Below are 27,537 nucleotides of genomic sequence, written 5' to 3' on the forward strand. Positions count from 1 at the left end.
CATCAATCCCATTAAGGGTTTGATGTGTTGACTGCTTTGCAGAGCCCGTGCTGCATCCTGCCGTGCTGACCTTCAGCGGGCTGAGCCCCCCGGGACCCCGCAGGGGACACATCCCTCCCCTCCGAGGGGCTGGAAGCTGCTGGGGCTGCAGCATCCCTCCCTCCCTCCCTCCCTCCCTGCCCCAGCCCACAGCCTGCTCTGCCCTGGAATAAGGACTAAGGAGTGATGAGGGTTTGCAGCCTGCAGGAGCAGCAGGGGGGTTGGCTCTGCTCCAGGCCAAGTGCCAAAGGGAAACAGCCTCTGGTGGAGCTGAGCTGCGAGAGGGGGGCACTCCAGTGAGGAAAACACACAGCCAGGGTCTGGGGGACTGGGGATTTATCCACCCAATGCCCCTCCTGGAAACAGGATCAGTGCTGCTGATGGTGCCAAAGATGTGCCTGGCAGGGCACAGCCTGAGGGACCAGCCTTGGGCACTGGGCAGGGATGTGCTGGACAGGCAACAAGGTGATGAGTTTTGGGGTGATGGGGCTGATCCAACCCCCCAGGGAATAAATATTCCCCCCCAATGAAATGGACTCCGTGGATCTGTTCAAAACAGTTTATTGTATTTTTTCGTCAGACAAACACATTGATTTCTGGACCACAGTAGAGGATGGAAACCTTTCACAAACTTATTTATTTGAAAATACAAATATAAAATTATACTTTCCACATCTGTGATGTGAGAGACCCCCATCCACATAGTATTTTACAACAGGGCTTCAGAAAGCCATACACAGAGACCTGAAAGATGCTTGATATATATAGATACATATATATATGTATATATATAAAAAAAAAGTCACTACCAAAGTTCTCATCAGTTCATACTAAAGTATAAAAGGAAGGGCTAGGCCTGCCACTGTGCCATAGTTTATTTAGGTACATTTATGACCACCTGAAATGCTCACTTGCATCCTAGTACTGATGGGAGTTCAGACCTCGTACGACAGAGAATGACGGGGGTGCTACCTATGACGGTCACGGGACAGAGGAGCCCGGGGCCGGGGTCACCCTGCTGGGCTGGGCTGACCCCGCTGGGCCAGGGTGACCCCCTTAGGGCCAGGGTGACCCCTCTGGGCCAGGGTGACCCCGCTGGCCACCGGGCCCTGCTCGGACACCGAGCTCTCCACACAACACAGTCGGACTGCTGGGGGGGGGGCTGACAACCCACCACGAGGATTTGCTTTCTCAGACTATGTTTTTTTTTTTTTCTTTTTAAAAATTATTATTATTATTATTTATTATTATTATTGTGGTTTTTTTGGTAATTTAATTACAGTATTAAAGTATTGCTTAGCTTACAGAATCTCCTCACGTAGTGTTCGCGCGGGGCCGGCTGGATTCTGTACGTAGGAATCTCTACAGTGTCTGTGCCCGTGTGTCTGCGAGGCATCCTGGCTCTTCTAACACTAACCTCACTTCTCTCCCTCTCTCTCAACCATGTCGCTTTGAAAAAAACAAACCAAACCACTAAAAAAAGAATTCAGAAGATTCCACCCAAGAGACATCGCCATAGCGTAAAAGACAGCTAGGAGTTAGTGTTGTTTCTTTTTTTTTTTTTTTTTTTTTTGTTTTTGTTTTTGTTTTTGTAAACAGTTTCATATGCAATATCATACAGAACCATGGCTGGCCTTCAGTAAAAATGTAGTAAACTATATTGCTTTATTATTGATTATGTTGCATTGAGTGAATGGCAGAAACGAAACAGGAAGGGACTGTGGCTGGAGTCGCTAGCCCTCATTCACACTACAGATGAAAGCAGGGAAGAAAAGAAATCCCAACACCTTTCAGGTCGTTATCACCCACAATTACCCGATGATTTAACTAAGCCTAGCAAGATGTGTGACATTCACCAGCAGACGCTGCTGTACAATGGAAAAAAAAAAAAAATCAACTTACAGCAAAGAGAGCCATGCTACCTTAAAGTCCAAGCTACAAATTCAACTCAAAATGAACATTTATGAAGTGTAAGAAAAAATAAAAACCCCAAAGGACAGATCAGGCTCTGCCTTAACCAAGCCGATCCCGAGGGACTCGGGTGATTTCAAGGGGGAGGGTCCCAAGCACTTGTGGCTCCTGGGGAATGTCCCCTGTCCCCGGGCTGGGGACATTCCTGCCCTTGGGGTGCCCAGGTCACCCAGCGTGGTGGAAATGGCTCCTGCTGGTCATCCCAGCTGCAGATCTGGAGGCAAAGGGCTCTGTCCCTCAGCGAGGCTGTCCTGAGAGGCCCTGGGGGGGTCCCAGGCCAGGCTGGACACTGGGGACAGCGGGAGGTGACCCTGCCATGGCACGGGTGGCACTGGTCCTTCCAACCCAAACCAGTCCATGACTCCACCATCCCTCGCTCCCTCCTGGGCTTGAGTAAAACAAAGGTGGAGCTGAACCTTTGTGCTGAAAAATTTACAAAAAAACCCCCAAACAAACGAAGAAAAAGGAAAAAAAAAAAAAAAAAAAGTCTTTCAAAATTGATTTCTAGATGAGTGGGGGACTAACGTGAACCTTAGTCTAGGTAGCCACATCAAAACATCTTGGATTCCACGACATTTGTGCTATGGGCCACTGGGACTTCTCAAAAGGTATATAAACATCTAAAACATATTCACACAGATTAGCAATTTCTTCTGAGCATTCTTAAAAAAATATGTTTTTTTTTTTTTTTTCTCTTAGTAAAATCGTTTTAATATACCGTGCCTCCCTCTTTTAAAAAATAAATTAAAAAAATCCAGTTTTGCATATCTAGCATTAGCATTTAAGGTAGTATGGCACATCCCCTTTCCAAAGTCATGGGTGGGGATCTACAAATGCCTTAAGAGTTTGCCAGCATTTTTAACATTGTGAGACCTTTGGTTAGTTGAAACCGCATCAGATCAACAAAAGAAAAATAATAAACAAGAGGAAAAAAAAGCACAGAAAGAAAAGAGAGAAGAAAAAAAACAAAAGAGGAAAACCTTCCCAAAATTATTAGCATTTTTTTTTTTTTCTTAAATAAGAGAAAGTTCTATCCTTACTGGTCCTAAATCTGAATAACTACATCTAAATTTTTAACCTTAATTACGATACACCTACCAATATGTACTAGAAGAGGAAGAGAGAAAGAGGGGGGGAAAAATTCACTACACTACCATCAGGACAGCACTCTTACAAGATAAGCCATTTTATACACTATTAACATACAACAATGATCAACAAAGAATATTCTATGAGGTGACAGGGAATGGAGAGGAAAACCAACTGGTAGTACAGTACATCATCAACATTGACAAAAGAGCAATAAAAAATTCCCTGACGGCACACTGAATCGCAGGGAATTTGGTTCGTAGAATTTTTTTTTTTTACCTTTTTATTTTTTAAAGAATTCGGTTTTATTTCTTTTATTACTTGATCAAGTCTCAATATTTAAAAAGCGTCCAGCATTTTGCTTAAACCTGGTTGTTCTGAAATAAGAAAAAAACCTAAAATATTACATAAAAAGCATGATTCTTTTTTTTTAAAAACAAGAAAAACAAGGTTTCTCCTTTCGGTTAGCAGTATGGTGCCTTGTTTTGTTAAAGATGCCTTGCTCTACCTTGTCTATTGAATGTCTACGTTAGTCTACTTGTTAGTAAAATTTACAAAAATAGGAGTGCAGCAGCTCTTTTTAACAAATGTCGCATTCAGTGTCTTATACTGGCTGTACCTAAAGTACCAAATTTATAAACGTAACAATTTAAAAAAATATTAATAAAACTTGTCAATATTACGTTAAAAAAAGAAGAAATATATCCACACTACAGTATGTTCTTAATGCCACCTACCATGTTGTACTTCTAGTTTGCTGTTGCAGGCCTATTTACCAATATTAAAAAAATTAAATTAAAAAATATCCTTCATAAGTTTCCTCCCCCAACAGAGGACCATATATATAACAGCCAAATATTAAACATGTGCAAATAGGAAACTGTCAGTTTTTCCCCTACCAGTCACAGTGCAATGATGTTTTATACTTTATTTCTTTTAAATTCTGTTTACAACTACAATAAATTAAAATCTTCCGTTGCTTCTAGGGTGAAACTTGTAGCACTGAGGTATTCCCAAAAAAAAAAAAAAAAAAAAAAAAAAAAGAAATCAAAACCAACCAAAGTTGCTTTCTAATTTGACAATACAGAAGGTGATGGATAATAAAGGAAACCATGCAAGCTGGACGCTGCTCTGCCCACACGGGGTGCCCAGAGCAGCTGAAATGACTGGACAGCAAGTTGATCTAGTTTAAAACAATGACTAAATTAAAAAAAAAACCCAACAAAATCCAAAAAAAACCCCAAAATAAAGGTGTGCTTTGAACCGTAAATGCGCTAAGTAGGAAAAATCGAAGCTTCTTGATCAGTTTTGGGAAAAGCAGGTTTTAAATTAAAATAAACATCCCACGAGACTGTTCCTGTGTAAGCTGTGCAGGTGTGAGAGGGAACTGCTGGTGAGAGCTGGGCGAGCTGGGAGGGTCCCACAGCAGCACAGCCCCCCGGCAGCCGCTCCCAAAGCTACAACTCCCTTGTCTCTTCTCATCCATTTCCATAGAGAAACTGCCTTAGGCTGACTCCATCACAAAAATAGGTTTGTATTTCTCTTTCTTAATAGTTTCTATGTAGTTAATGGAATTGTATTTACAGCACTTTATTATTATTTTTTTCTTTTTTTTTTTTTCAGAATTCACAATTTCAAAAAACCTTATATCACCTCTTTCAACAAAAAAAAGCACTTATATAGAAAAAGGACGCGCAAAAAGTTTGTCGCCCTCGCCTTATTGCCGAAAATAGAGAGAATTAGAGTAACCAAGACGCCACAAAGGAAAAGAAGGGCCAGAGAACCTGCTGCTCCCCCCTCCCCGTGCCCTGCCCGCCGCCCGAGGCTCCTGTCACCATCTCAGCATCCTTTAAGCAACAACAACTAGGTAAAACAGAAGGGAGGAGGAGGAGGAGGAGGAGGAGGAGGAGAAGGAGGGGAGGTGGGAAAGAAAAAGCAAAAGAAACCCCTTAATATAACAGTTACACTATGGTTAGGCTCTCGCTACATACACAAAGAATTGCAACTACGTGGCTACGAGACTATGTCCAAAGGGCTCCGAGAAGATGTGGGTGTGGAGAGGCTTAAAAAGAGGGGGGAACCCACCGAGAAAATAAAACCAACAAGAAATGGGTTTTATATACACACTTTTAAAAGCTGTTGTTTTTATAGTACAGCAGATTCATGAGATGATGAGAGAGATTTTAAACAACCCAAGTCCTTCGAGTGCCACCTCCGGTTTGCGTCGGCGGTGATGATGATGATGGTGATGGTGATGATGATGTAGTGCTCAAAGTCTGATGAGATCACCCAACCGTGGGCCCCTTCAGAAACTTCGCCCTGTCTTGCCCGGACATCCAGAGAGACTCTGCGTGGGGAGAAGGTGGACAGGACACGGGAGAGGGACAGTTAATTGAGGTAAATTAGGATTTTTACCCAAAAAACCCCCCAAGTGTCTGCAAACACTGCAGCCACAGCCTGCCCCATCCACCCCGAGGGAGGATGCAGAGGGCTGGAATGCTGAGGTGTTCCCAGGACAGCCCCCACGGGAGGGGGGTCTCATGTATTCCCTGCTCTGATTTCCAGTTTAGGAACATAAAGTGTGATTTATGTACGGCCAGGACAAAAACGGCTCCTCAGGCATCTGTTACACCATGAATTCACACAGCTTTGGTAAAATGGGTTTGCTCTGAAGTACCTGGAGGGTGACAGGTTTTACCTGGGCACACTGAGGCAGCCAGGATTTATTTTAACAGGAGCTCCAGCCTCCAACGCTCCGTCCCTGCCCGTGCCTAAAGCTGGGATATTTGATGTGTAGAAGAAATGTAAATATTCAGGGCACTGGCTCTGCAGGCAGCCGCTCACGGGGACCAGGCCAGGCCAGGATGCTCCCTGATGACCTCCAAAGCCCATCCCCAAACAGCTGTGCTGGGGTGAGGTCCCAGCAGCATCCTGCAGGGATGTGGGAACTGCTCCCTGCCCCGGGAGCTGCAGCTCAGCCAAACCCTGCCCCGGGGATGCAGGAGCAGCCGCTGCCGCCAGCCTTTCAAAGCCAGCCTTCCTCCAGGAATTAATAATAAGGCTCATTTCCTCCTCTCAAAATCTATTTTAATTAGTAATGAGCAGCATTAAAAGCACTTTGTTTTGAAGCCGTTGATGGTTTGAGTCTCACCGCTGGCCAGTGAGCGACGGCTGCAGCGATGGGCTGTGCAGGGAGGAGTGATTACACCCATCAGCCTGGCAGGGCTCTGCATTATTAGCCTGAGTGATGATGCTCTGCCCGGGCTCCAGCTGGCCTCGGGTACCACCTCACTATTCCAGAGGCTGACAGCCCAGAAACGTGAAGGATTCTGACAAATTGATGCCAGAACAGGCCCTGCTACATGCAAGTAATAGCTGGGATTAAGCAAGAGTGCTTATGGCACTTTTTTCTTTCCCATAAAAAACTCTCCTTGGTGGAGCAAATCAATTGACAAAACAATTTCAGGTAATCTTGGGGGTGTGTGTGGAGATGGAGAGTAAACAGAAACCCCCTTTATCCACTAGTGTTTAGGTAGAAATCTATTTTTATGTAGTTTAAAGTCTCCAAACGTTTCCCACAGTTCCCAGCCCCTTGACTAACTTTAATTCTAATCACAGAGACTGATTTTTGAACGTAAAGGATGTGACACTGATCATGTAACACCGGGCAAGAGGCAGAGAAATAAAATCTGTCACATCCATTCCATCTGCCTGTCCGGGCTCAGAGCTCTGGAGGCAGACCCATGCCATTTCATTGGGGAGCTTCTGCTTTTCATTGCCTTCTCTAATCTATGCCATTCCGAGTGTTAAGAATATTTGTTTGCAAAGATGAATATGCCAAAGGCCAAATAATAATAAAAAATAAAAATTAAACATTTAATTAACTGGAGCTTAGTTCAAAGGGTAGGAAACTGGCAGCGATCCAGGGCTGCGGTGCTCAGGTAATGCCTTTAATTTAATTTGCTCAGGTTTAATTTTTTTTTAATCTTGATAATTGCTCTATGGTTACAAGTTACAATGTTATCTTTTAGCTGTAATATTTGGTACAGCACTTAATTAAGAATGATGGTTTCTCAGGAATAAAGCAGTGGGGCTCAGCTATTTTTAAAGCAGCGTGCTGGGAGCAGATCTCTGATCCCACTGGGATTCTGGCTGCTGCCACTGGGGTGATTCCCCAAAGCCTCCTGGGTTTTCTGCCCCTTCAAATTATTGCACGAAGCATCACGAAGATGAAAAAGTGACTTTTGGTTTAGCTTTGGATCTGTCTTCCAGTTTCCAGCCCGTGAGGTTGATTTGAGTAACACAAATCACAGAAAGGAATGATTAAAGGCCAAGGAAAGACGAAATGAAGATAAAAAATTGTTCACTTAAAAGTAAATATAGGGGAGATGGTAGTTCAGCACAAAGTACAAATGGGATATACTGTAATACCTCCAAGTGAGATGGCAACCAACCAAGTGTAACGTTTCAATGGTATCCATTTGTAAAAGCCGTTGCAATCAAAGGTCCCTAAAATTGTACAATTGTTAAGTTCATCAGTGCTCTATACATGGGAACAGCTGATTATTAATTTTTGCCAAGAAATTATCAAAGGACTTGAGAGACTGTGTTGCCAGCATGAATAGGGATTCCAAGAGCTGTTCTGGTCACCAGGTGTGCTCAGCCCTATGGTCACCTTTCCAAGACCATCATCTTCTCATTCCCCCAGGTGCAAAAATAAGCTTTGGGGTTCTCCCTTCTTTATTTTTAAACCAGGGTTAGTAAATGGAGAGTGTTAAATAAATATAATAAAAGCTAGGGGATTCTTTGCAGTTATTGGGGCAATTAAGAGGCTACCAATCTGCAAGTCAATTATAAAATGGTTCTTTGGGAAGTGTTAGTGCAGACAAATCTGGATACCCAGGCTTGGACCTGGTGTCCTTCCACTTGAAAAATCGGCGTGTTGCACAGACAAAAGTGCCCAAGTTTTCAAGCACAAACAGGTTTTTAGGTGAAAAATGGAAATAAGAGGTGTTGTAAGTGGTGAGAGGTGGCAGTTTGAACTGATGTAGCTCCTTGCAGAGCAGTAATATTCCATGTTTGTGCTAGAATTGATCCACAGGGATCGCCAAGTCCACGGTGTGACCATGGGAGGGGCAGGCCCGGGATGGGAACTGAGCACACGGGCACAGAGCCAGGCAGAGGCTTTGTTTGCCTTTTTTGCAATAAAAATAACAGTTCCAGGAGGTTTGTCTGCACCACACTCCTGCTCCCCCCATCCAATTCCATCAGGGAGGGAAGTTCTCCTCTGGGTTTGAGGGACCCTCGGGGGAGCCTCGGCACTTCCTCACTGCTCAGGAGATCCAGCCAGCTCCTGGCTGTGCCCCCGAAGGGCAGGAGCCTCCTTGCAGCCTGTGCTGGGGGTGCCAGGGGCAGGCCAGCCCCATTCATGCTCACACACAGGTGACACAGCCACGTGCAGCCTCGTTAGGCGATCTCTGCCCTCATTAGTGCCATCACAGCCCCGCGTTAGGCGTTAGGAGGCACCTCCCGGGCACCCCCGGCCCAGAGGGGCCCCTCGCTCCAACCTGCGGCTCTGGGGGGCTGCCAGGGACCCCAGCACCAGCTGGGAGAGACCCCAAACGGCAGCAAACAGGGGAGGAGGAGCAGGACACGTCCTGTCCCCCTGCTGGGCTCCCACCGGCCAAATTAATGACATTAATGAGCTGATCTTGCCCGTTTAGTGGGAGCAGGGACTGCTGCTGTGCCTGCCAAAAGGGGCAGCAGCCAGGAAGGGTAGCTGGGCTGATGTAAAGCCCATGGGGACAAGTAGGGATTTAAATCCCAAATTTATTAAATATTTCTCTTTGAGACAGCTCATGCCTGGCTGCAGACGGCTCCAAAGGAGTGTTTGCACCAAGAGATGTTCGGGTTGGGTATGAGGACAAAATTTCTTCAGTGCAAGAGTGATTAATCTTAAAATTTCTCCGGGGTAGGAGTGATTAATCATGGGAATGGGCTGCCCAGGGCAGTGCTGGAGTCCCCATCCCTGCAAACACGGCTGTCATGGTGCCCCCAGGAAAATACAGTCTCCTTGAAATGGCAAAGAGCGATCCGGTCTGGTTAACAGAGGGTGGCTGGACCCGATGATTCCGGAGGTTCTCCCAGCCCTGCAGTCCCAGCTGGAACGCCCTGACAATCAGCCCGGCTCGGGCACGGCTCGCAGGTTGCGGCAGCGAGGAGCCCCCCTGGCCACGGGGTCCCCACCTCCCCCAGACCCCCCAGACCCCCCGACCCCCCAGCACGGGGTACTTACGGCGATGCCGTGGCCGAAGCCCGAGCCCGGCTGCGGGCTGGCGGCGCTTATGTAGTTGCCCACGGCGGAGTCCTGGCTGGCCGTGCCGTAGAGATCCGCCACGGGCCCGGGGCTGTTGGCCCCGGGGAAGCCTCCGGGCCGCGCTGGGGTGGAGCCTGCCGGGGAAGCGGGTGCGCCAAAATTCGGTTGAGCACTGTAGCTATTCAAGACTGGTGTGCAGAGAATAAAGCTGGGTATGAGGCCAGACGCCGGGCATGCACCGGTATTACAAAGCCAAACACCAGAATAAACAGCCTAGGCCCAATTCTAACACTTAACCAAGGCCATGCGAGAGGAGAGCAAGTACTGGAGAAGAGTCAGCCCGGACTACTACGAAGCTTAGAGCTCCAAAAATATATATATGGATATATATAAAAAAAAAAAAAGAAAAAAAAAAAAGAACAATCATTCAACACACTACTGCAACCAGAGACTGGAGGTGCTCATTTTCACCAAATTATCACAAAATATAATAGGTATTTTTCAACATCTGACTTGATGCTCATGCAGTAGTAACAAGTTCTCTAGGTCTGGGCACGCCGAGACAGCATTCACATCCCATGCAAACTACAAAGGAACTAGTTTGAGACTACACATTGTGGTAATATTGATATTAAAATGTTGACAGCAAATAACTTGAATCGCGTCTAGGAAAATCGGTTTTTGGATCCATTCTATACTTTTGGAAAAAAACCTCCCTTTTAGATCAGTAAGCTGTAGAAATAGTTCAGTAGTTGATTTTTTTTTTTTTCTTTAAATGATATGGAATGGAACAGTTTGGATTTTTCTCTTTTAAGTATGACCAAGGAGAGTGTTGTTTTGTTTAGGTTTTTTTTTTTCCTTTTGATTTGGAGAGCGAAGACCTACCTTCGTCTCCAAAACCATGCTTGGGATATCAACCAAAATTAAACAAATAAATAAAGATCAAAAGCAAAAAAAGAATTCCAGAGGGTGGATGACAACTCACCTCCTAATGTGGAAGTAAAAGAAAATTTAATTTTTTTCCTCCCTTAATTTTTTTTTTTGAGAAAGAAAAACAATGTAAATAAGAATGATACTGAAGAAGAAATTTAGATATTAAAGCATGTTAGATGATCAGGCTTCTGGCATTTCTCACGGCTGCTCTTGGATGTAGAATTTATGAGGAAGAAGTTTCAATGCGAAAGAAAAGGCAGCGGACTGGGAGGAGCTGGATGGAGATGGCTGCAGGAAGCTGGAGCTACACCTGGGTGGTACCTGCAAGGTCCCTGGGGGCACAGGGAGCCTGCTCTGCCCCTCCCACCGTGTCCCCACCGTGTCCCCACCGTGGGCAGCGCCAGGACACGATGGCCAGCAGGGCTGGACGTGGCCCAGCAGCACAGGCTGCCCCAAACCCCCCGGGCACCCAGCCCATCACCTCCATCCCCACCCTTCAGGCTGCCCCAGGGCTGCTGCAGCTTTTCCCTCTGGCTGCAACTTCCCACGGCCTCCACTCAACACCAGACTGGGGTGTGAGGCTGCTGGCCTGCAGTGACCTGAGCCGGGGTCAGAGCTGCGTGCACTGACCACAGGCTCTCCTGCAGACCAGCCTGGAGCCAGCCCTGTGCTCTCCCCAGAGTGCTGGGCTGGGCACAGGCTGCACCTCTGCTGCCCTGGCCCCTTCCCCTGCAGCACCCCCCCAGAGGGGTCCCAGCTCTCAGATGGATGAGCTGGTCAGGAGAAGCACACCTGGCAGCGGGTGGCTCTGTGGGGACAGGGAAGGCAGCTCTGCACAATAAATGATTCACCACAGCTCTGCACTGGTGGCAGGGGAGGGTAAGTAGGACATCTAAGCTAGCAAGTTCAAAGAAATAAGGCATGAGAGAGTAAACAGATTTTGGACTTCGCTGGCAAACAAAGAGCCTTTTTTTATTATTAAAGATTAAATGTCAAGATAACATTTGGCCTTCTCACTCGTGAAGAAAAATATCCAGCTGAGATGTTCCAAAGCCCTTTATTACTACAAGCCAGCACTTCTCCCCTCTTTTCTTCCCTTTGGTTCAATAAAATGGATGTGAATTTTCCTGCCAAGTCACACAGAAAACCCAGTTGGCTGCCCCGAGTGACAGCAGGACCTGGCATGGCCAGGGGCATCCTGTTAGTAAAATACTCCTGCAAACCCCACAGCAGCACCAGAAACCTCCAGAAGAACCACCTGAGGAACCAGAGAGACTCTCTGTGCCCCCACAGCCCACATCCCACCCCGGCCACTCTCATCTGCATCTCCTCAGACTGGAGGTAAGGCTTTCACACCTGCAGGAAGAGCTGGCAGTGGGTTGGTAATTCAGGTGGGGAATGAGAAGGGAATTTTTCACCTGCTGACCAGGGGTTCAGCACTCCACACTGCTCACAGGAGGCAGAACAGGCATGCCAAAGGCTGCTCCACTGCCTGGGAGGCACTGTGTGGAGGGAGGGATGCCCTGGCACCTCTCCATGTGGTGCCTGAAAAACTCCACAGAAAAAGCTGGAAGCTTTTCCAGAGCCAACACTTTGCTCCAGACCCTACAAACGAAACAGAAAGCTCCCATAATTAGCAGGAGGCTCAGCAGCCCCAGGAAGCTGTATTTAAATGATTTGCTCAGCCATGGTTAGTTGCTAAGTGTTTGTTTTCTTCCAGGAGCTCAGGTGAGCTCACCTGGAGCCAGAGGCACCTTTACCATCACTGCAGCAAAGGGACCCTGAACCACCTCCCCAGCAAGCAAACCCTGAAGTGTTCTGGCAAGAACCACCTGGAAACAAAGGTTTGTTTCTCACAAACCTGGAGTAGCCTGACCCTAAAAGGAAGAAGGGAAAATGCCTGCAATCCTCCAGATCCAGATACTGCCTCACTAAGAAAAGTTAACACTTTTTGGAGACCTGTGTCCCATGACAGAATTCCTGATGCTGGAGGCTGTCAGGAGCTGTCCAAGGCTGTGTGAACTGTGGGAGCTGCAGAGCACTGACACGAATTCCTTGCAGGCTGGAAGGAACTGGAGCTTTTCCCCTGGCCCCTAACATCCCAAGGCAAGAACAGGAATTGGGGCAGATGTTTGGAAGCTTGCTGCTGCAGAGCTGCCAGGGGACTGTGCTGCCCATGGAGGGGAGGAACACTGACTGTGACCTGAAGCCAGCAGAGGAGCAAAGCCTGAGCTGCTGCCTGCTCCCAGCAGAGGCATGGGCTGAGCTGACCAGGAATCCCCTGACTCGGGATCCATCAGACTGACTCGGCAGTGACTGAGGGCTGCCAGGGCCATCTGCTCCCCTTCCAAGAATTGCCAGCACTCAGGAAGTCCTGGCAGCAAAGGACTCCTTCATTTCAGGTCCCACTTCCCAACCAAGTGCACAGGAAGCCATCCTGCAGCAGGCAACTTCACAGCTCTGAGGCTGTGCCTAAGCAGCTCCAGCTCCAAGGCTTCCTCTATGCAAAATTCACAATCCCATGTGTCCCCAGGAAGGCCTGTGACAGATCAAGGTCAGGAGAGGTGTGGAAAAGATCAGATGTGCTTGTATGTCACGGCCAACCACCTTTTATCTTCAGCCCCAGCCATCCTCCATCCTCTGGACTACAGAAGCTCCTTCCTGTGCTGATGGAGATCAAGGGCCAGCAGCCAGGAGCTCTGGCAGTGATGGAACAGGGCAGGCTAATGTCCTGCTTGCTTCACTTTGAATTTGCTGTGGTTTTTCTTACAGAGAGGACTCTGAGCCTGTGAATTTTGACCAGCAGGTGAAGCCTGAGGGACAGGCTTGGGGGAGCCTCAGGCTCACTCTGCCCAGTGCCACAGGGGCTTGGGGAGCACTGAAAAGCAGTGAGGGAATGGGAGACAGGACACGGGGTGATATAAAAAATGTGGGTTCATAAAGCAGCCCCAGCAGGATTTTTCAATGCCAATATTGGTGCTGGTGGAGTTGGGAGCTGCTGTGCAGGGCTGGCACAGCAGGAGCTGGACCTCTCCAGGCAGTGAGGCTTTATCTCAGCCCATCCTTCAGCAGAGCCTTTATCCCCATTTAGCAGGGTGTGAGATGCTCCTCCACCTTCAGCCAAGTGCTCTGTGTCAAGGAGCCAAGAGCTGGAAGCCAAAGCAGCCTGGCAGCCAGGCTGAGGCAGGGCAGGAGGCAGGGACGTGTGCCTGGAGCCTTCTCCTGCAAACTCCACACACACCCTGCTCACACCTTCATCTGTGTTCAACCAGGAAGGGCAGTGCTGGAAGATGAACTCTCCCTCCATGCACTCTTGAGGAGTTCCCAAGTCAGGATTCCTGCTGGCATTTGCTAACTAGGACCCCAAGGCTGCTGGGCCTGGGCAAAGCACGACAAGCTGGATGCTGGAATCCCCCCAGATAAACTCAACTCAGCCATGATGGAATCCCCCCCAAATAAACTCAGCTCAGCCATGATGGAATCCCCCCCCAAATAAACTCAGCTCAGCCATGATGGAATCCCCCCCAATAAACTCAGCTCAGCCATGATGGAATCCCCCCAAATAAACTCAGCCATGATGGAATCCCCCCCCAAATAAACTCAGCCATGATGGAATCCCCCCAAATAAACTCAGCCATGATGGAATCCCCCCCCAAATAAACTCAGCTCAGCCATGATGGAATCCCCCCCCAAATAAACACAGCTCATCCATGATGGAATCCCCCCCCAAATAAACTCAGCTCAGCCATGATGGAATCCCCCCAGATAAACTCAGCTCAGCCATGATGGAATCCCCCCCAAATAAACTCAGCTCAGCCATGATGGAATCCCCCCCAAATAAACTCAACTCAGCCATGATGGAATCCCCCCCCAAATAAACTCAGCTCAGCCATGATGGAATCCCCCCAGATAAACTCAGCTCAGCCATGAATGATGAAGAGGAGGAGGAAGGGAAAAGGAGAAGAGACGTGAGGATTTTGACATCACTGTCCTACAGGGGAACTCACACGGTGCTGGGATGACAGTCAGGCCCTTAGGGACCAGTAAATGGGACCTGATGACAAAAAACCCACTTAGGCACCACTGAAATATGCTGTATTGCAAAGGAAACAAACCAGGGGCAACCTGGACAGAGGACTGAGACAGACACTGCACTGTCCCCTGCACACAGCCCACGTGGAGCCTTGGTGACACCCTTCCCTCTCCTACAGCACCAAAACCCAAAGACTTAAACACCTCTGCAGGGGACTCATAACAAATATGAGTATTTCAAAATTAAAAAAAAAATCCAGGTGAGGAACAGTGCAGAATGTGTGTCTGCCTTCCCTGCCACAGTGCTCAGGTGAGGAAATCCTCATGAGGGAAAGAAACCACCACAATTCCCTGGATTCCCTCTTTGAGCAGAGGCAGGATATTCCTTGTCCCTGGGCAGCCATGCATGGGGGTGAGCAGCTCTGCAGGGACTGGGGAGCTTGGCAGTGTGGGGTTAAAGTAAGATTCACTGATTTTAGAAGTCTTTTCCAAATAAATGATTCTATGATTCTCATCAGAAATTCATTTTTTCACCTCCTGTCAAGCATATCCTATAACCAGAGTTGGTCATCTCCAGCTCTTTTCTCCTTCATCTTGGTCCTGCCTTGTCCCACTGCCCTCAGGGTGCATTCCTGCACAAACAGGTTTCTTCACAACTTGTTGATCCAGAGCTATAATTTCTGGATGACTCTCTCATCTGCCATAAACAGCCACGCACAATTTGGCAGGCATTTCTACCATCAATGTTTATGATAATAACTAAACGTGCTTGAAAGCAGCAGGAAATTTTCAATATAACTATCATTAAGACAAAATGCTTTAAATCAAAGCCATTACCCACCACCAAGACTCAAAGCTCACAAGATTAGTCTGTTTTTCTATCTTTATGAAAAATTCATAGAACATACTGCAAACATCATCTTCCAGCTCGAAGGAGTAAATGATATAATAACACAGAATGCTGCTGGCAGGGATGGGAGCAGACAGGGCATGGGGGCACGGGACAGGGCACTGAGCAGCCCAGCTGGGACAGGACACTGCCCCACAGCCTGGTGGCATTTCATTTCACAGCCAGGCTGGAGCAGTGGAAGGTGTCCCTGCTCACAATATGGGGTTGGGTTTGAGAGTCTTCAAGCTCCCTTCCAAGCCACCCTGCTCTAGGATTCTATAAATAAATGAATTTGAGTCACTTGGGTCCATTTACTGCTGGATTTTCTGTCACAGAAGGTGCATCACCTGTCCCCAAGCATTCCAGCCTGCTGAGCTGCCTCTGCAAGCACCCAAGCACAGCCTCTGCAGAGGACACAGAGCAAAGCCACAGCGAGTGGCAGGGGACAGTGCCCCCTTCCCTGGGGAGCCGAGTGTCCCAGAGGGGAGCCCTGATGGCCACGCTGTCACACGCATGACTGACAGAGCAGCACTGCCAGCGTGACGCTGGCACTTTAAATAACCAGCCCAACTTCAGCACTGTGTGCAGAGCTTACATCATTAGTGCTCACAGCCTCATAAATATAATTAGCAGCGCTGCACCCATGTTACAGATCGCTTGGCCTAAGCTAATTCTTTGTGCAGTCAGGGCTGAAGTTAATGGGAGTTTGTACCTTGCTTTTCAGAGCTGCTAACAACCAGAGTGTCATTTACCCGGGACTGGGTGTACAAATTAATGCCAGTCTGAAATAAGACGTCGGTGCTCCTGGTTCTCAGTGGCCTATTCAGGCTGCAGGAGTGCACTGGCACAGCACTGAGAAATAAAAGCTGATATTTGGGCTCTTTTTTCCTATACCAAAGCCCTGCCTTTGTGGTCAGGTTGAGCCACGGAAGCTTCGCTTCCTTGTGCCGGAGCTTTCAGAGCGCGGCTTCTGTGGGAGGCAGCGTGTGGCACACCTCGAACTCGGATCAATGCTCCAGCTCACAGACGTCTCAGAAATAATGAGCTGGAAACACACAGATATTCTGGAGAATAACAAGGTACAAACAGCTCCCAACTCGCTGGAAGGGAAAGTGGGAGACAAACCAGAAAAACAAATAACGCCGGCGTCACGACGAGAGCTGCCATGTTGTACATCTCTCGTGGGGACCTGCATCCCTCTGCTCCTGCTCTTCCCAAGCAGACTTGAAAAGCAAACCCTCTCTCTAAGAACCCTGTGGCAGACACGGCTCCTCTGCAAGTGTGAAGAGCTCCAGATGACAGCTGGCTCGGTCCTGACTGGAAAATCAAAGGCGAGAGCTGTGCCTTCCCTGTCACCCCGACACGCTCCGTAATGGGGAGCAGCCAGGCTGCCCCGGGTTATCCCTCCCCTGCAGCTGCACTGGCCCTGCAGGGAAAAAGGAAAATACAACAACTGTCGGGCTCATCAGCAAAATAAGTGGTGATGAGGCTGAGGCACACCGAGATCTGCCCTAACAAGGTACTATTTGTACGTTGTTTTCTAGCTGCAGTCACACTTTCAAAGGTTGTTCTGCGGCTGCAGCCCCTTCGGAAACGGCTTCACACATCAAAATATCGCAGGGTAATGACAGCAAGCAGTGGGTGGTGAGCTCTGCAATTACGGCTGGAAGTGAGTGGGAACCAGGAGGGAGGGCTGAGCGCTGCCCACCTTCCTGGAGCCGGGCACAATGGGGTGATAATGGCACCTGGGATCCTGCGGCAACTGCTCCTGCTGCAGCCTCAGTGTCCTCCCACCACGCTGCTCCTCCAGCCCAGCACGACACAAACCAACTGCTGAACTACCTGAGACGAGCCACCAGCAAGAGCTGGGCAGCTTCCACAAGCTTAGGCAAGATAAAAATCCACCTGGTGCAGGTGTTCCACAAACCCACTGCTGCAAGTGAGGCCCTGCTTCTGCTAAGTGCTGCACTTAACACATCCAAGGCATCCACCACATCTGGAAGCTGCTGATGTGCACCAATCTGCAGGAGACACAAAATTCAGCGCGTTGGAGCCCAGCTGCTCCAATTCCTGCAGTTATGCAGCAGGACAAACAACTGCACTTTGCAGCTCAGCTGTAACTTTTTGCCCACGATCAGTATTTATTGCCTAATCCCATTTTCCAAAGCGTGTGTTAGTGGCGTCGCTCGCGCGGGGCCGAGCGCGACACGGAGGCCACACAAAGCTTGGCTTGCAGGAGCTGCAGCCAGGGAGCCAGCTCTTGTCACAGCCTCACAAAAGGATTTCCTCTCCAGCGGCTCATCTTTAATCATTATAAAAGCACAGAAGTTTAATCCATTTTTGATGTAAGCGCTAATAGCTTTGTGTCCTTGAAGTTCAAAGTGGTCTTCGTGCATGTCGCTAATTAGCCGAGCAAGCAGCCATTCAGCTTCCTCTCATGTTTCTAATTAGATCCTTAACAACAAACAAATGTCGACCTTACAAAGGCTCTGCTACGATTCCCTCCATTAGTTAAACAGTTTGGGAGGGATGCGGTTCCGTGCATCCAATCCCCCCCAGCAGAGGATTCAGGGCTCTGGGCTGGGGTATTTGCCCTTTGGAGAGGTCCTGCCTTCCTGATGGTGCTTTCCAGGGGTGCCAAGCAGCCCAGGGATGATGCAGGGAGCAGGTGACCACTCATCAGCCCCTGCCCCAGTCCCAGCTCTGTGCTGCTCCCCTGTCCCTCCCTGCAGGCACGGAATGTTGACCAGCTCAGCTGGACCTCACAAATAAACCAAAGAGGCAGATTAATGCTGTCCTATTAAGTCAACTTCCTAACTGGTTCCTGCCAATTTAACTGGTTTTACAGCTAATTTAAAATGTGATGTAATTAATGTTTACATACCTCACAGAATCACAGAAAGGTTTGGATGAGACCTTAAAGCCCATCCAGAGCCACCCCCTGCCATGGCAGGGACACCTTCCACTATTCCTGGGAGCTCAAAGCCCTGTCCAGCCTGGTCTTGGACACTTCCAGGGATCCAGGGGGAGCCACAGCTGCTCTGGGCACCCTGTGCCAGGGCCTGCCCACCCTCACAGGGAAGAATTTCATCCTCATCTCCAGGCTAAAGGTACTGTCATCTTTTGACTTCACATCAAATGCCTGGGACTGCTCCTCACACTCTATTTTGTCCATCTGTGTTTGTCACATACCGTGCTGGAGTCATTTCAGCAGCACCCTGCTTGTCCTTGCCTGGGCTCAGGTTTTTGGGCAAGTTTCTTGCTCCAGCCCTGGCATTTTTCCAGGGGGATGAATGAGGATCTGTCAGCACCAGGAGCTGCTGCTGCCGGGGTCCTGCCGGAGCGAGCGCCGACCCCAGCGCTGCTCCCGCTGCCTGTGCCTGCACACGAAGCTTTAACACTCATTACCACCCATCCAACTGGCAAATAAGGGCTGAAGCTCAGAGGCTGGGCTATCACAGACCCCTCTGTAACCATTTTTCCATTTAAAATGAAGGAAGAGCTGAGCCAGGTGATGCCGGCGCCTCCACCTCAGGCCGAGGAGCACGAGAGCTGCTGTTAATTCTACCATGGGCAACCACATCTGCATTAATTGTTTACCACAGCCAGGACAGGTCTTTTATTAATATTAATGAGTAAGAGGGAACAAAAGGCCCCTTTATTTTTAGCCTACTCTAATTGCGTAGTAATTACTCATCTACAAAACAAATGAGCCGAACTCCATTGCCATAGCAACAGCAACTCCGGCCTCCCACTGTACCACATTAACTGGCTATCACTCCTGTAATTTGAAATTGAAGCCTTTTGTACAATAACAGACAATACAGGAGGAAAATTAAACCAAAACCGGGTCTTTGTTTTGCTGCATAATTCAAGTCATAGTAGCAGGAGGGCCTTGCCTGGGGGCACCTTTCCACTGCTGATCCCATGGCTGAGGGATGCTCAGGAGCACAGGGAGGTTATCCAGGTAACAGCAGAGGCATCCAGCCTGCAAAGCCCCAGTCCTGTGCAGCCATCCCCTCCTGCAGGAGGCTCTGCACCAGGCAAGCTGCTGCCCAGCACACAGTGCCTGGGGGAGAGCTGGTGGCACCAGCCACGCTGTGGGCAGCTGACACCCCAGTCAGGGTCAGGGCCCAGAGTTCTGGGCTCTTTTAACCATCAGGAAATGCTCCCAAAGGCCCCAGCTGCGTGAGTTTATTATTTTTAAACAGCTCAGGTTTATAGACCTGCAGATCCATTTTGCACTCTCTGGCAACTCCTAACCCACCGTGCTTCTCAAGCTCACATGGAGCCAGATGCACACCAACATCTGCTGCAAGGAAACACTACTCTGCTCCTCTGGCAGCCTTCTATTTCAGAGAGAAGAGAGGGAGAAAAAACATCACTGTAATTATGTATTTACTTTAAAAGCATTTGGGGAGAGAATCAGCATGAAAATACTGACAGCAGTGTGTCAGTCCAAGGCACGCTGCCTCACCACTAGCAGTTGTTCCACTAATGGGTAACAGCCTGCAACTGCTGCTGGAGAGGCAAGTTACCCTCAGCCCTGGCAGTGTTTCACCTGTTCAGGGATTAAAATGCACAGGACACCATCCTGTGCTGGAAGATCTCATGCACTGGAGAGCACGTGCTGAAACCCCACTTCAAGCTCTGCAACTTGTCTGCATCTTGCAGGGAGCAAAGTCTAATTACAACTGCCAGAGCTCTGTCCCTCAGCTTCCGCTGGGAGAGAGGGAATCAAACATGGATAATTGGCTGTGGCAGGGCTTGGGAGGCTACCAAAGTTGTTCCAACTCCCTGCCACGTGCAGGGACACCTTCTACCATCCAGGCTGCTCCAAGCTCCTGGTCACTTCCAGGGATGGGGCAGCCACAGCTTCTCTGGACAACCTGTGCCTCCCAAACCCCCACAGAGAAGAATTTCTCCCTAAATAAAACAGCATGATGAGCATTCTGAGGAGCATTTTCCCGTGGAAAATAATTCTCCTGATGGAAAAGACTATTAAAAGTTACTGGCTAAATTCGCTACAGATTAACTTCAACTGCACTTCAGAGGTGGCCACTAATTGCGCTGGAGATGATTTATCAAGCACACAAGATTTTCTATTACAAAATTATTGATTAAAGCTGATGTATTTTAACCTCAATAGACTTCAGCCCAGCGCCCTGTCAAACACTGGCTGCTGTGGCCAAGGTCGAGCAGCAGCAGCACCAAATTGTGTCATATTTACTGGATTTTCTCCCTGGCACTGCAGGAAGAAGCTCAGTCCCCATGGATCAAAGAAGATCCAAAAGTGGCATCCTACAGCAAAACAAGACCCAGGGTTTCTTCTGCCTGGAGCCTGCTCTGAAAAGGACCTGTGGGATTCCCATCCTGGAGCAGAACAGCACTTCTGAGCCACACAGAAAAGATGCCTCTTTCATTATTATTATTTTTTAAATTTGGGGTAGGAGACAGACAAGTAACTGTAGGGCTCCCAGTATGTCAGTACCAAATCCAAAACCACCCATGGGAATGTGGAGTGGCTCCTCCAGAGCATTCACCACCTGGGGCTGCTGCGTGCCGAGCCTGGCTGATGGAATTCCAGTTTAAACCAGGATGATTTCCCTTGCTCCCAGCCCTCCCCGAAGCCCCCCCAGTGTGGGGCCCCTGCCTGGCCACCCGCCGTGCTCCCCAGCACGTGCTGCCTCTGCCAGGGAGATAAGCAAAGGATGAAATCCAATGCAGCCATTAATTTCCCAAAGCATGGCCCGCCAGGCTCTGTCACGTAATTACTGGCGTTCCAGTGGAGTGAGAAATTCCAGCCCTTGCTGCTCCCAAGTGGTCCACTTGTTAGGTTCTGGCTTTTGAGATTACATAGCCTGGATTAAACCTTATGTACTTTTATAGAGCAAAATAAAAAAGGGAGAGCAATTCCACCAGAGACACCGTGCCACAAGGGAGTCCTCCCAGCGGGCTGCAGAATTCCCAAACTGGTTCGTGCCTGGATCTTTGAAATGCTCCTCCTGACATCTCCATGAGCCCGTGGCAGCTCCTCTCCCCCACACACACAGACCAACCACTGTCCCCCTTTTTATGGCCATTAATTTGCTAAACTATGAGTAGATTAGATTTTGGAGCACCTTCCTTAGGTGTCAGACAAGGTTTCCTCGGCCCCAAGCCATTTATTGCTCTGCTGAGCTTCAGGCACACTCCTGATTTCACCATGGGCTGGGGTGCATTGAACGGCGGGCTCCCCTTTCCCTGGAAAACTGAGATCCAAAGGGAACCTTATCCCAGCTTGGCACACGGGTGTTTAGCTCCCTGGCAGCACCAGGGGCAGCTCAGCTCACCTTGCACCGTGGCAGCCCCAGCGCTTGTTTGCTTGATTTACTCCATGTTCTATTAGAGGTAAGGAGCAGGTACAAATCCTTAATAACACTGGAAAGCCCATTCTGGATATTTTATTTCCTCTGAAAGCCCTTGCTGCCTGAACTGCATTAATGAGTGTGTGGCTCTGCCCAGCAGAGCAGGGAGAGGCTCCCACCCAGCACAGCTGGCTTTGGGGATGGCCAGGGCCTGGGGAGGAGGAGAGGGGTGACCACAGCAGAGAGGAGCTTTTCTGCTCCCATCAGGCTGTTTTCTGACAAGCAGCAAACTAAACAACAAATAAACCAAAGCCTAATTCGGGATCTCAATTACCATCTGTTGGATTTACTGACTGCAGCGCCGTCTCTGCACTTTCCAAGTTTAGCACAGAAACCCAGGCAGGAGAAGCAAAGCCACTGCTGGCTCGTGGCACAGAGGATGAACTTGCCTCGAACTCCTCATGCTGATATTTATGAAATGTTAAATCTTCATTAAAAAATGTTCCCTTAAGCTGGGTGACATGGCAATGAGTACGACCCATCACTAGCTCGGAGTCTCTGTTGCATAATAAGATTTAAGATTTATGACCTACAAACAATCGCTTGGTGGCTCAGGACAGGCTGCAGGGAGCCGCCTCACACACGGAATTACTGGATTCCCAAATGGAGTGATTTGTGTGTGGCACATCTGGTCTACGACCGCCAACGAATGAGTCTATGGGCTAATATGGACGAGTAACAGGCTGATGGAGAAACCATGATTGTAAAATGATTTGAAAAATACCTTCGGTTCTTTTGGATACAAAATAAAAATAAGAGAATACAGTTATAGTCAGTGTTTCAGTTCCTAGGGGGGTTAATTTCAATTAAAAAAAAAGGTCAGTTTTACTATCAGCATCAGAGCATGTGCGGGTTCTTGTACGGAGGGTGTAGGTTGCCTACAGCCGGCTTCAATTTAAACTTCCAGATAATGGGATTTAACGAATAGGGCTCTATGGATCCAAGCCATCAGCAGCTCTGTGCTGCGTTATCCCTACGCTTTCAATCAGACCAAGGCTCTGCTTTTATCTGCCACGCTCGTTCGCGTTGATGGTGCCTATAATATCAACTCGACAATGCATGTTCTACAACTACATCTACTGCTACCAGTACGACTACTACAGTGCATGCATTTAGTTCAGTCCCACAGATACATACACTCTAAGAACAGGCAAGGGGAGATGTGAAATGTTTTACGGGACGACAGGTGTTTTGTTTTTTAAGTAAGGGAAATTAATAAAAAACATCAAAAGAAAGAAAGTGTACAAAAAAATAGAGACATTTCTCAAGAGTTGATATGAGTCGTTTCTCGAACCGTTTCGTCCGAACAAGCAAAAAACATGCAACCAGCTGCTACTAACAAGAAGCTGGACACTGAGAGAGGATTAATAGGTGTGGACAAACCTTCCCGCTGAGAGCGCTCAGAAGAGTGTTTGAGAGGAGGTGTGCACGTCCGAGTGTAAGAGAGGCCGGAAAGTTTGCCTCAGAGACACCCTCTCTCACAGCAGCCCCAACCAAGCAAGAGAGAAAACAACAAAACATAACTGCTCACACTCACCATCAAGGTCAGTAGCTCACGTTACGAGATTTGTTATAGCTGGCAAGTATAAAGTCCAGTAAGGGGTTGTTGGGGCGCAGGGCTCAAAGGCAGCACTGGCAAGCCGGGACCGGGGCCCAAAATCCAGATGTGCCAGGGGTTGGGGAGGGGAGCAGCCCCCGGCGCCGTGGCACCGCGCTGTCCCGCTGCGCCGAGTGCCGCCGGCCGGCTCGGCGGGCACAGCCTGCCCGAGGGAGCTGGGACAGGGCTGGATTCCTGGGGCCTTATGGGTTTTGTCTCCAGTCCTCAGGGAGGAACAGCTGGTAGAAACAGTTTGGGAACTGGAAAAATCTCAGGCTTGTCAATGAACCAAAGAGGAAGGAACGAAAACCCTCTCCTGCCAAATTTTCCTCGTCTCGCTCTCCTGCCGGATGAACCCCTCCCATGTCAAATGCAAGAGGAAAATGTGCCCCCCCATGACTGTATTTTAAAAAAAGCATTTACACGACAAAAATGTTTTACACGTAAAATATGTCAGGTGGATTCAAAAGAAACGTGACACTGATAGTGAAGTTGTCTAGGAGGAGTTTGCAGCATTCAGACTTTTAACTTTGCTCGTTTTCCGTGGCTCAGGTCCCAATTCATTAAAAAAATACAAGAATGGGTGAGGTTGTCAAAACCAGCGGAGGGATTCGGCAGCACAGCCCCACCCGGAGCGAATGGACGTGGCCAGACCTGCGTCTGCTGGAAGGACCTCAGCTATCCCCTCATCTCTGGGGTGCCAAACGGGGACGTGATTAGTGCCGAGCAGCACGGCCGCGCTCACCCCGCCGGCACGCGAGCAGCGACGCGGGACGGGAATTTATGGTGGCACTGAGCACGGGGACAGGGACACGTCCCTTTCTGCCGGCTGTAGGACAGACCTGCCGTGACACAGAAGAACCTGTTTATCTAGCGAGGTCAGCTGCCATAGAAAAAGAAGGGGTGAGGGCAGGGAGGAGGCCCCGAGCAGGTACCTGCCCCCAGCAGGCTCCCTGCTGACTCAGCAAACATGCAGGTGTCCCAAGAGGAGGAATGTCACCCCAGGGACAAACCAAGGTGGTCAGTGCCCAGGGGCTTGGAGTGAGAGGGCTGCAGCTGCCTGGGGAGAACAAGAAGGTGGATGCTCTCTGAGGGTGCCCAGTCTCTGTGCTGGCACCGATGCCAGGAAGGTGGGGAAGAGCCGGCGGGACGGGGCCAGAGAGCTGCTGAAGAGGCAGCAGTGATGGGGACATTGATGACACGGACTGTCATCAATGCCTTCCAGGAACCTCCCGGCCAATGCGTGCTCTGTGCTGTGCTCCAGCAGCCCTGGGCAGAGCTCTCCCAGTGAGCTGGGGCTGGTGGGACGCGCCTGCCCGGGTGTTTCCCAGCTCTTTCCCATTTCCTGGCAGAAAGGGGCCAGTTAGGGCCGGCCGTGCTGTGCTCTGTGCTTTGGACCAGGCACGCGTGAAGGAGGGCTGTGCGAATTTGTGAAGGGAAAACAAAAACCCAGCTGAAAAGGAAAGAAGGGAAAAAACCCCAGCCATTTTTCTTGTAATGAATCGGGCCCGTACACTGCAGCGCAAGGTCGATCGGACTCCACTGCTCCTGGATACAATTCACTACCATTGCTGATGGAGTGGCAAACCCAGGATGTCCCTTCCAAAACCAGCTCTGGATGGAGATGACTCTACAGAACCCCCCGTTCCCAGACCAGGCTTGGTGCAGATGTGAGCAGGGCCGGTGACAAACCCACCTTCCTCCTTGAGACCTCAGGGCTGGGGCGGGACGGGGGCTCTTTGGGTTCAGTTTTGGGGTTTTTGCCAGTTTTGTGCACGCAGGCAATTTTGAGGCTTGAAAAGACATTTCCAAACACCATACTGCTCTTTAAACTTGCCAGAAAGGGTGCTGTTAATTTAGGGTTAGATTTAGTTTCGTATTGCAAGTTCAAATCAAAAAACAAAAAAAAACTGAAAAAACAAATCAGAAAACCCAACAAAAGAGAAACCAAAAAACACTCAAATTAAAGACAAATGATTTTCAGGCACAGAATTGATCAATGCTCAGTTCAGTTCTAATGGGCACCAAAAGCACTCCGATTAAAAAGAATAATAATAATAATCAGGGAAGCAACGTTAATCCAGCCAAACCCTCTGTGCCTTGCTAAGGGGCAACTCACCAGGTCTGTTTGCACGTAAAACAAAACCTGAAGGGCAAAACATGAGGAAGAGGCAGAAACAATGAGGTCTGTTTTCCTGGAAGCATATGCAAAAGCAATCTTGGGATTTGTTTGGGTTTGGGTTTGTTTTTTTTTTTCCCTCTTTGGGTTTGTTTTTCCCCCTCCTTGCCAGGGCAGTAGGAGAAGCTGGGAGTTGGGGGATCCCCACAACCAGGCTGGCAAGTCACCCCTTAGGCGCTCTCTACATGCCACAGGATGGAACTGGTACAGAGAGTCCTTTGTAGCCTGCAAGCAGTGCCAGTTTGCATGGAACGGAGTTCTCCTGGTGTCTTTCTCTGGCCTCACGGCCCCAGGCTGAGACACACCTGGGCCTGCCCACCTCTCCTCCCTCGGGGCTTCCCGGGAGCGCCTCCTTAACCCCGGCACTGCCCGGAGAGCCACGAGAGCCCCCAGCCCAGCCCTGAGTGAGCGGGGCGGCGCTGCCAGCCCCGTGTCCCCTGGGGACACGCTGGCACAGAGGGCACGGGGCTGGCAGCGCCTCCGTCAGCCCACGGCTCACTGAGGGCTGCTCTGAACTCTGCCACCTGAGCAAAGTGCTGATTCACATGCTTAGCAAAATTTAAACCTACGGCAGTAACGGCAATTGGCAACAGTTCATTTCTTTATTTCCCTTAAGGGGAAAAAAAAAAAGTAAGAAGTTTTCAGAAGGACAGAAGAAAAGCTTTGTGGTTCCTCATGGAAGCAGTGGGGTTGGAGCAGGCAGGGATGCTGCACTGTCAGCCGTGTGCTGTGCCAGTGGCACAGTGATGCCAGCCCAAGGGACAGGGCTCCTCGCCATGGGGATGCCTGTGCTGGCCACGGTGGAGGAGGTGACAGTGGCTCTGGGCACGGCAGGAGCACCCAGAGCTGCTGCCACCACCTCAACCCAACCCCAGCTTCCTGTGAGAAACTACAACTTTTCTTCTGAAAACGCAAATTAATCTTTTTTGGGGTATCTTTTAGAGCCTCGAATTTAAACCAAACAACGAAACCAACGCAATAAAGGAATAAAGGAAGAAACAAATCAGAATATCTACCCTGGTTTTGGCAGTTCTCACGCCAATCTCCTGCAGGTGCTCCAGCCCCCGTGGCCTCTGCTTGTAGTTTGGGTTTGGATTGGGGTTGATTACTTATTTTTTCTCTAATTTTTTTTTTTTTTTTTTGATTGATTGTTTTCAGGTCCCCAGGATAAGTGAGGAAAATCAGAGAAATGATGGAGAGCTGCAGCCACACAGAATACCGACAGAGCTTTTACCTGACCCTGCACTCTGAGGGTTTGCTCTTCCACGGGCCCCCCTACCTGATCCTCTTGCTGCCGCCACGGCTGCCGCTGCTACTGGTCCGTAAGCCGCTGCTGGGAAACCTGGCCGTGGAGAAAAGGACAAGGTAAAGACAGAGCCCAGAGGGCACCACGAGTCCCTGAGGGCCACGGGCACCAGAGCTGCCAGCCTGGCTCCCCGTGGGCACAGCCCAGCCCTGGCCAGTGCCCGCTGCTGGCACAAACCCCCTGGGCACAGGAGGAGGACAGGCTGGAGGCACAGCCTGCAGCTCTCAGCTCCTGCAGGAACGGGGTCAGCCCGCTCCACAGACAACCAGGGAGCTCTCCAGGCTTATCTGCAGGTGAAAATAATGTGCTGCTCTACAGACAAAGCAGGAATGGAACAGACGAGGAGGTCCTCGTGTCAAAATCACTAAATTGCTGGGATCAAGCAGGAAAAAATTCAATGGGATGTGGTTAAAGAAGGAAGAAAAGAAGGAAAGAAAGGAGGAAAGAAAGAAGGAAAGAAGGAAAGGAAGGAGGAAGGAAGCGGCGGAGGAAAGGAAAGGAAAGGAAAGGAAAAGGAAAAGGAAAAGGAAAAGGAAAAGGAAAAGGAAAAGGAAAGGAAAGGAAAGGAAAGGAAAAGGAAAAGGAAAAGGAAAAGGAAAAGGAAAAGGAAAAGGAAAAGGAAAAGGAAAAGGAAAAGGAAAAGGAAAAGGAAAAGGAAAAGGAAAAGGAAAAGGAAAAGGAAAAGGAAAAGGAAAAGGAAAAGGAAAAGAAAGGAAAGGAAAGGAAAGGAAAGAAAGAAAGAAAGAAAGAAAGAAAGAAAGAAAGAAAGAAAGAAAGAA

At 49.1% G+C, this 27,537-nt stretch overlaps 1 protein-coding gene and 1 long non-coding RNA gene across 7 annotated transcripts in view; one reads left to right on the forward strand and one right to left on the reverse strand.

Moving 5' to 3' along the window:
- Nucleotides 1-584: 584 nt before the first annotated feature.
- MSI2 (musashi RNA binding protein 2) overlaps nucleotides 585-27,537 on the reverse strand; it is a 204,581-nt gene continuing 177,628 nt past the window's right edge. The window contains exons 11-14 of one of the 6 annotated variants that reach the window (XM_059866263.1): nucleotides 26,732-26,794; nucleotides 9,395-9,549; nucleotides 7,531-7,608; nucleotides 585-5,446 (exon numbers count right to left, since the gene is read on the reverse strand). In XM_059866263.1, the coding sequence (XP_059722246.1) occupies nucleotides 7,567-7,608; nucleotides 9,395-9,549; nucleotides 26,732-26,794 (260 nt within the window). In that variant the 3' untranslated portion in view covers nucleotides 585-5,446; nucleotides 7,531-7,566. Of the gene's footprint in view, nucleotides 5,447-7,530; nucleotides 7,609-9,394; nucleotides 9,604-23,059; nucleotides 25,420-26,686; nucleotides 26,795-27,537 lie in introns of those variants that run through there. The other 5 variants (XM_059866261.1, XM_059866262.1, XM_059866259.1 and 2 more) reach the window with 5 other exon arrangements.
- LOC132337553 (uncharacterized) lies at nucleotides 5,360-13,932 on the forward strand. Its single transcript, XR_009489212.1, has 3 exons — nucleotides 5,360-5,496; nucleotides 11,579-11,689; nucleotides 12,069-13,932. It is a non-coding gene; the product is annotated as an uncharacterized LOC132337553 (long non-coding RNA).

Source organism: Haemorhous mexicanus, chromosome 22 (genome assembly GCF_027477595.1).
Source record: "Haemorhous mexicanus isolate bHaeMex1 chromosome 22, bHaeMex1.pri, whole genome shotgun sequence".
Lineage (NCBI taxonomy): Eukaryota > Metazoa > Chordata > Aves > Passeriformes > Fringillidae > Haemorhous > Haemorhous mexicanus.